The 13435-nt window shown below is 44.1% G+C and overlaps 1 protein-coding gene across 1 annotated transcript in view; it reads left to right on the forward strand.

Annotated features, from left to right (window-relative positions):
- LOC103264250 (rho guanine nucleotide exchange factor 11-like) overlaps positions 1–13435 on the forward strand; it is a gene marked incomplete at its 3' end in the record, with an annotated part of 105716 nt that overhangs the window by 72189 nt on the left and 20092 nt on the right. The window contains exons 6-12 of the mRNA XM_021714366.1: positions 1194–1243; positions 2027–2084; positions 2925–3103; positions 3867–3938; positions 10082–10201; positions 11831–11876; positions 12462–12538. Coding sequence (XP_021570041.1) covers positions 1194–1243; positions 2027–2084; positions 2925–3103; positions 3867–3938; positions 10082–10201; positions 11831–11876; positions 12462–12538 — 602 coding nt within the window. The remainder of the gene's footprint in view (positions 1–1193; positions 1244–2026; positions 2085–2924; positions 3104–3866; positions 3939–10081; positions 10202–11830; positions 11877–12461; positions 12539–13435) is intronic.

Below are 13435 nucleotides of genomic sequence, written 5' to 3' on the forward strand. Positions count from 1 at the left end.
CTTTTTAGACTAGAAACATTTAAATGGACTTTATGGGAGTTTTGTTTTGATCAAATGAATGCAGCTTACAGATTTAATGATCATCTTGTGGCAGATTTATAAAATATAATTTTTATGCTCCTCATTAACTTGTTTCAGCTTTAGTGTTTCTTGTGCTTTCTGGATATAAGTTAAACTAGGAATATAAGTCACTTAAAACTATATTGTAGTCAAAACCACTGCAACCTCCAGTTAAGTGACAACTTGAAAAAGTCAAGAGCACATTCTTGTGAGCACTTGTTAGTCAGGCACCATCGGAAACTCTTAATCTGATCCATTTTAAGGGAAGAAACTAAATAATTGAAAGCAGTTTTTTTAAACCCAGAAAATAAATCAATTTTTTTTTTTTTGAGTTGGAGTCTCACTCTGCCGCCCAGACTGGAGTGCAGTGGCTGCTCCTGGCCACCGTAGCCTCGAACTGCTGGGCTCCAGGGATCCTTCCGTCTCAGCCTTCCAAGTAGCCGGAATTACAGGCATGTGCTACCACACCGGCTGATTTTTTGATTTATTGTAGAGATGAAGTCTCGCTGCCCAGGTGGGTCTCGAACCCGCGGGCTCAGGCAATCCACTCACCTCAGCCTCCCAAAGGCGCAGGATTACAGGCTGAGCCACCGAGCCCGTCTTAAATCAGTTATTATTATCTTCTTTAATGATATGAACCCCCAGAATATATTTATGAACCTTTTAGGACCTGTGAACTACAAGTTTGAAAACTCTTGTTTTAATCCTTGTCTCCATATTCCTTTTTATTATTATTATTTTAACAATTATCTTTAATGCAGCAAACTGATTTTTCCTAATGGATAATAAGAGTCAACTCTTATTTGACCTTGGACCATATCCAGATACATTATGATGAAGTACGTGTGTTCTTCCCTGACCCTGGCCCTACCTGTCTCTGGCCTGGTTATCAGAAGTCTGACATCTTATCTAGGTGAAGGGAAGAACAGGAGATATGACCTTACACAGTCCACTCTAGCTAGTAGTTGTATCACTGAAGCAGAATAGGATATACACCTAGCATTTCAGGTACATAACACAGAAAAATGAGAGGACATTTCAGAGCGCAGGTGATCTAACAGGGACCTTGGTGTAAATTCAGCCACCTCTGGGAGATGGTGTTGGGTTCTGCTGACTAGACCTTTTCCTTACAGGAGGTGCAGCCATGAAAGCTGGTGTGAAAGAGGGTGACCGGATAATCAAAGTGAGTGACTCCAACACTCACCCACCCCCAGGAGTGGACGCAGGTGTGCAGGGGCACTTCTGGCCTTGGCGCATCCTGCACACTTCCATCTCGATGCCAACTGCCCATCAACCACTGAGTCAGAGAGTAGCACTGTGAGAGGGAGCACAGTGGTATAGTGTGAGAGAGGGTGGGGAGAAACTAAAGATAAGTAGAATCCATGTTCTAGACACTTCTTGACCCTAAAACCACCAAGCTAGAACAGGTCTCATTATTCCTGTTTCACAAATGACAGGAATCAGATAGAGAGGGGTTGTGACTGATGAAAGACCCAAGCCTTCAGATTCTCAGGTTGATATTCTGTCCTTTATACAATGCTGATCTAGGATCCTTGCCACTTCTGAACTTCTGTAATCTGCCCTGCTGCAAAATGGAGTCCTAGAAGCATTAAGGAAATCCAAGATGCAGAGACTCCTTAGCCCTCTAATAAGGAGGAAACATACTGGGCCAGTTGACATACACATGTATGTGAGGCAAATGGTTAGAAAAGTATATAAAAATAAATGAACAGATTAAGGAATGAAGACAGAGGTCTTATCTCTGAAAACTTATAGACTAGCTAGAGAGACAGACGCACAGCAGATGCGAATAGGAGCAAATTTGTAATGTGAATTTGAGTAAACAAATGTCCAGAGGTGGCTAAAGAACATTGTAAAATGGCCTTTTAATGAAGAGGCATTCTGAACGTACAGGAGGATGCCCTAGGTGTCCATCATTACTCAGTACCATTTGTCCCTCCAACAGGTCAACGGCACCATGGTGACCAACAGCTCACACCTGGAGGTGGTGAAGCTTATCAAATGTGAGTTGGAGAGAGGTGACAACTAAAGAAAGTTGCAGGACGGATGGGTGAGAGAAAGATGGGGAAGGAGGGAAGAGCTGGCCTACTATCCCAGGAGGCTTCCTTTGTAGATGTGTATAGCAGCTGGAGTCACATCTTTAATCTTGACATGGAATGATCCACTTCAACGGCCACAGCTCCCTATTATTTCAAGTGGAGAGACTATGAGTCTCTCATCAGATGTCTTTATTTTTACCCACACCTGTCTTTATCACTCCTGTTTAGACTATATCCTACCGAGACCATGCCTCACTTAATTATCATGTGATTCCCTCTCCCATTCATGGACATTCTTCCTCATTTGTTTCCTATTTGTGGAGAAAAAGCAAAAATACTTCTTTGTAGCCAGGAAGACCCAACAATTGAATCTGCACAGAAAATAAAATAGAAGCAACAAATGTTGAGGAGAGAACTGAAGGACACGGAAAAGACAGCCATCTGGGGAGCACAGAGAGCTAGAATCTGAGCTCCTGCTCTGTGCCAGGCAGGCAGCATAGTAGGGCTGGAAATTGGCTGCTTCATTTAGTGAGATAAAGGGGGCAGCCCACGGGGAGTGTTCCCAGATATTTATGAGTGGAACTTTCATTGAAGTCTCTGCATGAAGAAAGGGCAGAAAGTTGTACTTGGTTGACGCAGGGCAGGAGGGCAGGAATTACAGAATGGGTGGGGCATTAAAGTAGGAGAACTTAATCTACAGAATTATGAGCTTAATGACAGGACAAGGGCGAAAAATGCCTTTCTATGTAGCTGAAATGTCTCTCCAGAACAGCATGCCTGGAGCAAGCCTCTGTTTCCCTCTAGCTGGCGCCTATGTTGCACTCACCCTCCTGGGCTCTTCACCTTCGTCCGTCAGTGTCTCTGGACTCCAACAGGACCCATCCCCAGCAGGAGCTCCTCGAGTCACCCCAGTGATCCCCCCACCACCACCGCCTCCACCTCTACCACCTCCACAACGAATCACGGGACCCAAACCTCTGCAGGTAATGGCCCTCTTGGCCTTCCTTCCTTGCTCTAATGTCCCTTTGAAGAGCTCTCCGTTGGAGAGGAAAGTGGGTTAGACTGAATGAGCAGAGACAAAGCAAAAGACACATGGAAGACCATCAGAGGGCTGAGCCAAAATGAAGGCTGCATCTTGTGCCTTTGTGTGCCCCTCCTGTGCACATAAGCATGAGGTTTTATCAGACAGTAGCGTTCAGTGTCCTAAATGTGTAGAAGACTGCGGAGGCCCTCTGCAAGCCCACCTCCTCATCAGGAGAGAAAGCACGCTTGGAGGCGTGGACAGATGCATCTGTTAGAGAGACTTTTGCTAGTCAGTGTTCCAGGGTGTGGTGTTGTGTGGTGTAAAGTCAAGTCAGCAGAGGGAGTCATAAAAGAACAAGAACGAGTAGAGAGAGAACCCCAGGAGCAAGGAAAGCCTGTGTGAGGAGTTAAACGAGGATAAGATGCAAGTAGGTAAAGGGAACAGAGTTTTTTGGTTGGAACCAAGACTGAGTCTGCACGTCCTGGGAGACTTCAGAGAGCAACTTGATACCAGAGGTGATTATAGCCAAGGTTTCTAGGAAGTTCAGGAGTAAAATCAAAGTAAGATTTTGTTTTGTGTTCACTGCATTCCAACATATTTATGTGACCAGGCCCTACTTGCATAGCTTCTGTTACTCAACAGTCAGCATCTAGGAGATTAAATTTAGCTACTGAACTAGTCCCTAAGCTCTCTCACTGCCACCATATTTCCATATTTTCTAGGATCCTGAAGTTCAAAAACATGCCACCCAGATCCTCAGGAATATGCTGAGGCAGGAAGAAAAAGAGTTACAGGTAAGGTCACTGCCAAGGGTGAACTGGCCATTGCCTTAATTAAATGATGCTTTATCAGAGCAATCTGCCAATATGTACAACTTAATTTACAGTCAAGATCCTATCCCAGTAAAACCTTAAAAAATAAAACTTCAGGATTGTCATTGACCAGTAGAATTTGTTAAGGCAGAATTTGACTGATAGAGTGGTTAGGGTAATAGAGGTCCATGGGTAATAGATTAGGATAGAGAACTTGTAGACAAAAGACAAACAGCAAGCCAGGTACACTAAAATGAGGGAACATTAGAACTGATGAAAATCAGAATCTGGCCGGGATCCATGACTCAGCCTGTAATCCCAGTGCTTTGGGAGGCTGAGGTGAGCGGATTGCCTCTGCCCGCAGGTTCGAGACCTGCCTGGGCAACTTGGCAAGACCTCATCTCTACAATAAATAAAAAAAAATGAGCCAGGTGTGGTAGCGCTCGCCTTTAGTTCCAGCTACTTGGAAGGCTGAGGTGGAAGGATTGCCAGAGCCCAGCAGACGAGGTTGCGGTGCCGGGAGTGGCCAGTGCACTCCAGTCTGAGCAACAGAGTGAGACTCCAACTCAAAAAAAAAAGAAAAGAAAATCAGAATCATTTGGAGTTGTTCTTGGCTTCCAAGGAAGGGAAGGAGTTGGTAGGTGAGTGCTGTTGGTGGAGGGGATAAAGAGAGATTTCCAAGGCCTTGGAAATGATATGCACAGAGAACAATAAGGAGATTAATTTGCTGGAGTGAAATAACCAGATTTCCATTGTATCTGTGGCTTGCAGTGGATCTCCTTACCCCTTCATTTTAATTCAGCAAAATTCTGTAGTCGGTACTATATGTAAAGCATTGTTTTAGTTCTATGGTATACAGAAGTGAAAAAGATTAGATGGTTCTTGCCCTCAGTGTTTAAAATCTAATAGGGGAAATGCAAGTTCCCGTAGGAGGGAGAGTGGGAGAAACAAGGAACTTGCAATAAGAGAACAAAAAAGAGAGCAGTTAATTAAATAGTAGGAAATAATGGGAAACATGGGGGAAGGCTTTACAAAAGTGATAGTATTTCAGCTGGGCCTTATGTGACCAGGCCCTACTCGCATAGCTTCTGTTACCCAACAGTCAGCAGCTAGGAGATAATTAGGCTACTGAACTAGTCCCCAAACTCTCTCTTTCCCTCCTTAAACGTGGGGGAAGGCTTTACAGAAGGGATAGTATTTCAGCTGGGCCTTGAAGAGTGGGACTTAAGCAGATAAAAGAGATGAGGCAGGGAATGTCAGTGAAGGAACAGCATAGGTCAAAGGCACAATGATGTGAAAATACATTCATTCCTTTCACAAGTACTGAGTTCTTGCTGTGTGCTAGGTATTGTGTTTGTGTTGGGGCAGTAGATGGAGGTGGTATTAGGGATAGGAGCTAGAATGTTTACAAAGATAAACAAGAGGTGAACCTTTCCATATCCTTAGGATATGGTGGATGAATGAAGATATATTGCAGTAAGTGCTAGTATGTATATACTGACAAGTGTCATAGGATAATTGAGCAGAATGGTACTGGTACAAAGATCATTATAGATCAATGGAATAGAATTCAGCATCCAGAAATTAACCCATACATCTATGGTCGATTGGTTTTCAACAGAGATGCCAAGACATTTATTTATTTATTTTTTATTTTATTTTATTTTTTTGAGTTGGAGTCTTACTCTGTCGCCCAGACTGGAGTACAGTGGCCGCTTCCGGTCACCGCAGCCTCGACCTGCTGGGCTCCGGCGATCCTTCCGCCTCAGCCTTCGAAGTAGCCGGAATTACAGGCATGCGCTACCATGCCCAGGTGTTTTTTTGATTTATTGTGGAGATGAGACCTCGCTGCCCAGGCGGGTCTCGAACCCACGGGCTCAGGTAATCCACTCACCTCAACCTCCCAAAGGCGCGGGATTACAGGCTGAGCCACTGAGCCCGGCTCCCAAGACATTTCAATGGAAAAAGAATAGCTTTTTCAGCAAATGATCCTGAGACAACTGGATAGCTTCATGCAAAGAATGAATTTGCACTCTTAACTCACACAATAAGCAAAATATAATTCATAATGTATCAGAGACTTATATGTAAGAGCTAAAATATTTTTTCTTAGATTAGAAAATGTAGTTTAGTTAGAAAGTAAATTGGAGAGAGAGAGAGAAGGCAGGGTTCACCTCTCCAAGGCAGGGGAGGGGGCCAAAGCTTAAAAACATGGCCTGGCCATAGCTCAAAGAGTACATGACCACACCATAGCAAGGTAATGGCCACAATGGCCTGGAAATGGACCTTAAAACTATTTTTTTTTTTTTAGTTGGAGTCTCACTCTGTTGCCCAGGCTGGATGGAGTACAGTGACATGCTCACGGGCACGCTCATGACCACCCCAGTGTTGATCTGCTGGGCTCAGGTGATCGTTCCACCTCAGCCTTCCAAGTAACTGAAACTACAGACACATGCTACCACGCCTGGCTAATTTTTTGATTTATCATAGAGATGAGGTCTCACCAAGTTGCCCAGACTGTTCTACAATCCCTGGGCTCAGGCAGTCCTCTCACCTTGGTCTCCCAAAGTGCTGGAATTATAGGCTTGAGCCACTGCATCTGGCAATTCTATTTTTAAAAACTATAAAACTCTGAGATAAAAGCTTAGGTGTAAATCTTTATGTCCTTGGATTAGGCTGTGGTTTTTTAGATATGAGGCCAAAAGCACAAATAGCAAAAAAAGATAAATTGGATTTCATCAAAATTAAAAACTTTTGTGCATCAAAGGACATTATCAAGAAAGTATAAAGACAACCCACAGAAAAATGGAAGTAGGCGTATCTGATAAGGATCTAATACCAGATATATAAAGAACTCCTCCAGTTCAACAGTAAAAAGACAAATAACCCAATTTTAAAATTGGCAAAGGATTTGAGTAGGCAGTTATCTAAAGAAAACATACAAATGGCCACTAAGCATATGATAAGATGTCCAACATTGTTTGTCATAGGGAGATACTAATCAAAGTGACAGTGAGATTCTACCTATTGTCTTCTACTATGGGATGACTGTAACCAATATAAGAGAAAATAACAAGTGTTTGGTAAAGTTATGGAGACATCTGGGCAATACTTACATATATTTTGTCTGTATGTTCACTATCCTAATCTGTTTTCATGTTAAGAGTGGAAATGCAAAATAGTGCAGCCACTCTGGAAAGACAGCTTGGCAGTTACTCAAAAACAGAGATACTATATGACCCAGCAGTTCCACTCTTAGGTATATACTCAAGAGAATTGAGAATATATGTTCACAAGAAATTTCTAGCCGGGCTTGGTGGCTCAGCCTGTAATCCCGTGCCTTTGGGAGGCTGAGGTGAGTGGATTGCCTGAGCCCGCGGGTTGAGACCCACCTGGGCGGCGAGACCTCATCTCTACAATAAATCAAAAAATCAGCCGGGCGTGGTAGCGCATGCCTGTAATTCCGGCTACTTGGAAGGCTGAAGCGGAAGGATCGCCGGAGCCCAGCAGTTGGAGGCTGCGGTGGCCGGGAGCAGCCACTGCACTCCAGTCTGGGCGACAGAGTGAGACTCCAACTCATTTCTAACAACATTATTCATATTAACCCAAGTGTAGAAACAACCCAAAAAGGTCTATTAGCTGATGAATAGATAAGTAAAATGAAGTATATTCATACAATGGGATAATATTCAGCCATAAAAAGGAATGAAGTCCTGATACATGCTATAACATGGAAGAACCCTGAAAACATTATGCTAAGTGAAGGAAGCCAGACACAGAAGTCCACATATTGTATAATCCCACTTATATGGAATGTCCGGAATAAGCAAATCCATAGAGGCAGAAAGTAGATTAGTGGTTGCCAGAGGGTGGAGCAAGAGGGAAATTGGGAGTGACTTCTTCCAGGTACTAGCATTCTTGTTAGGGTGATAGAAATGTTCTGGAATTAAGTAGTAGGAATGACTATACAACTCTGTGAATATATCAAAAACCACTGAAATGTACACTTTAAGGTGGTGATGTTATGTGAATTATATCCCAACAGGTTTTTAAATTTTTTAATGCTATGGAATCCCCAAAAAGCAATAATCAGAAGGCTTCACAACATGATGTTTGAGTTGGGTTTGGTCTGCTGTGACTAGAACATTAAGGATGGCAGTGGGATGCTGGTTAAAAGGTACTTTGGGCCTTGAATACCGTGAGGAGCTTGGAGTTTGTTCTTAAGGCAGTAGAAATTGATCAAAGGATTTTTTAGTAGGGGACTGATCACATTTGCAAATCAGTGTTCTTTAGAGAAGTATGTTAAATGCACTGATGTAAGGAAACCATCTAGGAGGCTGTTGCAGTAGATAAGAGACGATGACAGATCTAACAAGAATGATATGAGTTGCAACAACAAGGTGAGGACAGCAATGGGAGACAACTCAGAGATCAAATCTACAGAACTTACCAACTGGTAAGAGCGAAGAATGAAAAATGGCCCCGGGTATGGGTGTCTGGGTGGATGGTGATGCCATTGATGGAGTGAGAAGAGAGAAGCAGAGCTTAGAGGCAAGAAATGAAGGTCAGCTTTGGGTGTACCAAGTCTAAGGTGCCCATGAGACATTCAGATAAAGACTGTCTCCAGGCATATGGAGATAATGGGGCTGAAGCTAGGGGAACGGCCGGGTGAAATGGAGATTCAGGTTTCCTTAGTGTGAAGTTGATAGTGGAGATTGGAGACTGGGGGTCAACCAGGGCACCAGGATGGAATTTGGGGACCTCTGCTCACACTGCACCACCTCTGACATCACACCACTTGCTATTAGTTTGTTCTTTGAAAGAGTAGATGGTTGAGGTGATGGGAAGGAAACTGGATTGTGGGTGTTGGGGCACAACTGGAGGCAAAGAATTGTGGGACTCCAGGTGTAAACTGCTGTTTAGAAACATTTGGCTATGAAAGGAAGGGGAAACAAATGGGTAGTGACTTGAGGGATAATCAGAGTTGATGGGAAGGATTTGGTTGTGGTGATTTGTTTTAAGTCAGGAAACTTAAACATTTCTGTGGGATGAAGGGAAGGAGCTATTGGGAAAAGGATACTTTGAAGATAATGTGAACAGTGTTCAAGAAGAGTCCAAAGTAGTCAGAGGGATGAACTTAAAAGATTTAGACTTTTCTCTTCAGAGACAAGAAGAAAGATGGCTGAAGATGTTTTGAAGTGGAGTAAAGTTGGGAAAGTTTTTGCTAGATGACACCTGCTGAGACTGAGGGAAGGGGATGGGACTTCACGGGCTTGAAGAAGAAACATCAAATGTGGGGAACTTGTGAAAAGGTTGTCGGTTAGCAGTGAAACCCCATCTTCACTCATTTAACCAGCAAGCCTTACTAGGCATGGCCTTTTGTAGTGAAATACTAACAGCTGCTGCATACTCAGGCATGTAACTGTGCACCAGATGTTCTGCTAATCATACATAATCCATACATAATTCCGTACATAATCTCATTCAGGGCTTACAACCAGCCCATGAGGCAGGTATTGTCATCTCCATTTTATCGATGAGGACATATCCAAGCTTGCCCAGGTCTACACAGCTAGTAAGTAGAGATGCCAAATTCAAAGCCAGGTATCCCTGACTGCAAAGCCCTCAACCCTGAGCTGCATTCTGTTGCGTGCTGTGCCAGGAACTAGATCAGTGTTAGGATGGCTCCTGCTCTCCTGCTTCCTGATGACAGAACTGAGCTGATGTGGTTTTGGCTGCTCTGGTCAGCGCTGCTTCCTCTCATCTGTGGTTCTCATTGTGTGCGAGTTTCCTCTGTAGCACTTTTTTGTGTATTGGTCTGGACAGTCTCTTAAGTATTTCACACTTGAGTAGTAGCTGAGGAAGACCTGGGTCAGATTAGGTCAGGCCTTTGTGTTTTGTCTTCTTTCTGCGGGTACCTTGTGTGTTCTGTTTCTCATCGCTTACACCTTATTCTGATCCTAAATGACGGTGAAATAACATGCCTCTGCTGGAAGATGGAGATCTCTCTTCTCTTCTCTCTGTTTTGGGATAACTGCCTATTCTCCCCGCTGGTGAGTCATCCATTCTCTACTAACCATCCCTCTGCCTTTTCCCCTCCTCCTCCTCCTCCTCACCTTCCCCAGCGTATCTGTGAGGTGTATAGCCGGAACCCTGCCAGCCTGCTGGAAGAGCAGATCGAAGGTACCCGGCGACGAGTCACTCAGTTACAGCTGAAGATCCAGCAGGAGACTGGTGGCTCCGTGGTGAGTGATGTAGGCACAGCTCTAGGAAAGGCTCATGCAGTTGGACTGGGGGTGGGTGGAGGTGACAGCAAGGACTAAGGCTTCCTGGGTTATGCCAGGAACTCAAGGCTGAGCTAGTAAGTGTTTAATATTTTACAAGGACCCCCCCTCCAAGGTCAGCACCAAAGAGTCTGAACACTGTTGTGACACTGAGGATACCATAACAAGAAAAAGCCTCTTTCTTGCCCTCCAAGAACTTAAGCAATGGAAAGAAATAGATATGAAATAAATCAGACTATCAATTTTAGTCTCCTAATTATCCTTCCCTTCTGGGTATTTTCTTCATAGCTGATGCATATTTCTACACTGGTTTTACTCAATATTTACCTGGTACCTTTTCCCACCACCTATCCTTCAAGTAATGGGCCTTCTCAAAGAAATATAAGTACTTTTTAAAGCCAGGTTACATAAAAATTCCCAGTCAGTTGAGAGGGAGCTCTATTGGCAACTAACCACGCATTGTGGAAAATGCCAGAGAGGAGATGGTTCATCTGTTCAGGGATTTCACTATTAGCGTCTTACTTATCCCCTCAGGTCTTTAATTCTTCAGGCAGCTAAGCAGTATCTCTGAAGAAACTTTAAGGTCTCCTACGATTGTATTTGCCAAAGCCAATAGAAATTATTTAAAGGTTATCTACTTTCTTTTTTAGAACATCCAGATCAAAAAAGTATGGGAAACAGAGGCAAACAAACTGCTTCATTTTCTGAGGGATGTATGGTATTACATGGTTGATAGGCGCTCAGATTGTGTACTTGGACCATCTGGATTCAAATCCTAGCTCTAGTTCTCACCAGCTTTAAGACTCTTGGGCAAGTTACTTAGTTGCTAGGAACCTCAGTTTCCTCATTTATAAAATGGAGATCACAGCATTATCAGGATTAAAAGCATGTCCTTGTCACTGGGGCCATTACGTGTTTGCTGCTGCTGCCACTACTAGTTGCGCTATGAGGTGTTGAGTCGGAGACACCAAGCTTGGAATCTGAAGGTCTCAGCTCCAGCCCATGCTTTGGAGTTGACCTGCTGTGTAACTTGGGCAAGTTACTTAAGATCTCTGAGCTTCTGTTTCCTCATTCATGACACCAGAGTAACACGCCTAACTCAGAGTCATTGGAAGATGAAATGTGATATATAGAAAAGTGCTTGGTAAACGCTAAAGCTCTGTCAACATTGTTTCCTTCACATCAGCTGGGTTAGTCTCAGACTAACGAACCATAGATTCTCCTCAAAGATCTCTAGAGGTAAACCTGTTATTTCTCCCTTAGTCACCTGCTTGAGCTTTTTGTATTCCTTGATGGTTATGAAGTTCTTCCTTGTATCCAACCCAAATAAGGCTTAAGAGGCTTATAGGTCCAGGATGATAAAGTGAGATTTTAGAATTTTACTAATGGTAAAGCTCCCTTTCCACCATGAAGGGTCATCATCATCTTCAAACTGTACAAATGAAGCAATATCTGTTCCAGCTGGGCATTTTTTAGTCAATGAAGCAGAAGGGGCCACTTACTATAAGCAAATAAGGCACTGATTGGAGGAAGAAAAGTAGGGGGAGAGGTTCACAGAATTTGCCTACCCTGTGGGCCTTTCTTTTTTAGGACATACCTCCACTATATGGTGATACCGGCCAGAGACCACCAGAAGGTGAGTCCACCAAGCACCCCTTTTCTCTCTGACATATCTCTAGTCCAGTTTCTTACCTATTTTACCCTGCCCACAGATCATATTCTGGGAAGAAAAATATATAGTACCTATCCTCTGGGGAATGGAATAGTGGGAGAAAGCAATACAAATGCACAGGGAATTGGATATGAGTGTATTCCCAGCAGAACTGGGTAGATAGGGGCCAGAGATGCTGGAATGAGTAGGATCCAGGCAGCAGCTTGCCCACTTGCTCCTGGCACTTAGGAGCTCAACAAATTCTTGCAAGAAGTTGATGGTTACCAGAAGAGGATTGGGAATGAGTTGGGGCAAGGCTACTTGTGAGGTGGAGCTGTAGTATCTTATTCCAGGAGGTGACATGGCCTGTGCCCCAGGTGCAGAGATAGGTGAAAGCTGGACATGGTGAGAGCAGAGGAGAGGTGTGCCCAGGGTGAGACAGCCGAAGGGAAACTGGCCAAGAAAAGGTGGCAACTCCCCACCCTGCCCTATACTCAGGGCCCAAAGCAAAACTTCTCTTTCCCCCAGGCCGCAGTTCCTTCCTTGTTACATAAACTGTTTTCTTCTCAGGCCGTCTCTCTCTGGATTCCCAGGAGGGGGACAGTGGCTTGGACTCTGGGACAGAACGCTTTCCTTCCCTCAGCGAGGTGAGTGCCAGCAGGGGTGATGCCCATTCAAAGTGTGCATTCGTGTGCCTTCCCTGGGTACCTCAACTCTTCTGTTCATTGGCTGCACCCAGGCCTCTGGCCTGCCATCTGAGCACCTCTTCTATAGGTCCATTTTCAAAGATTTTGGTCACTTGTTCTGGGTTTTCAAATGTGTCCTACATGCAAGATCATAAATCTGGCTTCCATTTTATCATAGTCAACTCTGTTATATTAGGAGTCAGTTGGAGAGGGAGGCCACAGCATTAACAAAGCAAGAGTGAGGGAGCAGAGACAAAATCTCTAAAACAGTAACTTGACCAAAACCACATTTCTACCTGGCTGGGAATAACATAATCTTAAATTAATACAGTGAACCCGGACTCATCAGAAGTAGTAGTCTCTTTTCATTGCCATGGATCTTTTCCTTCTTGAACACTTCCTCCTTTCTGGAATGGTCAAAAGAATTCCAGGTTTTGACCTCAAAGGTTCTCTCCTCCAGATGTTCTCAGTTTGCTTATGTAAATTCTATAAACCTCTGTATAAATCGGTGAGTGGAAGTAGTAAGATGATAGCAAAATGCTTTGCCAGGTTAATTAAATATATGTTGGAGCTGGGCTCGGTGGCTCAGCCTGTAATCCCACGCCTTTGGGAGGCTGAGGTGAGTGGATTGCCTGAGCCCGCGGGTTCGAGACCTGCCTGGGCAGCGAGACCTCATCTCTACAATAAATCAAAAAATCAGCTGGGCATTGTAGCGCATGCCTATAATTCCAGCTGCTTGGAAGGCTGAGGCGGAAGGATCGCTGGAGCCCAGCAGATCGAGGCTGCGGTGGCCGGAAGCGGCCACTGCACTCCAGTCTGGGCGACCGAGTGAGACTCCAACTCAAAAAAAAAAAATAA

This window comes from Carlito syrichta, unplaced genomic scaffold (genome assembly GCF_000164805.1).
Source record: "Carlito syrichta isolate Samal-C Ts95f unplaced genomic scaffold, Tarsius_syrichta-2.0.1 Scaffold305636, whole genome shotgun sequence".
Taxonomy (NCBI): Eukaryota; Metazoa; Chordata; class Mammalia; order Primates; family Tarsiidae; genus Carlito; species Carlito syrichta.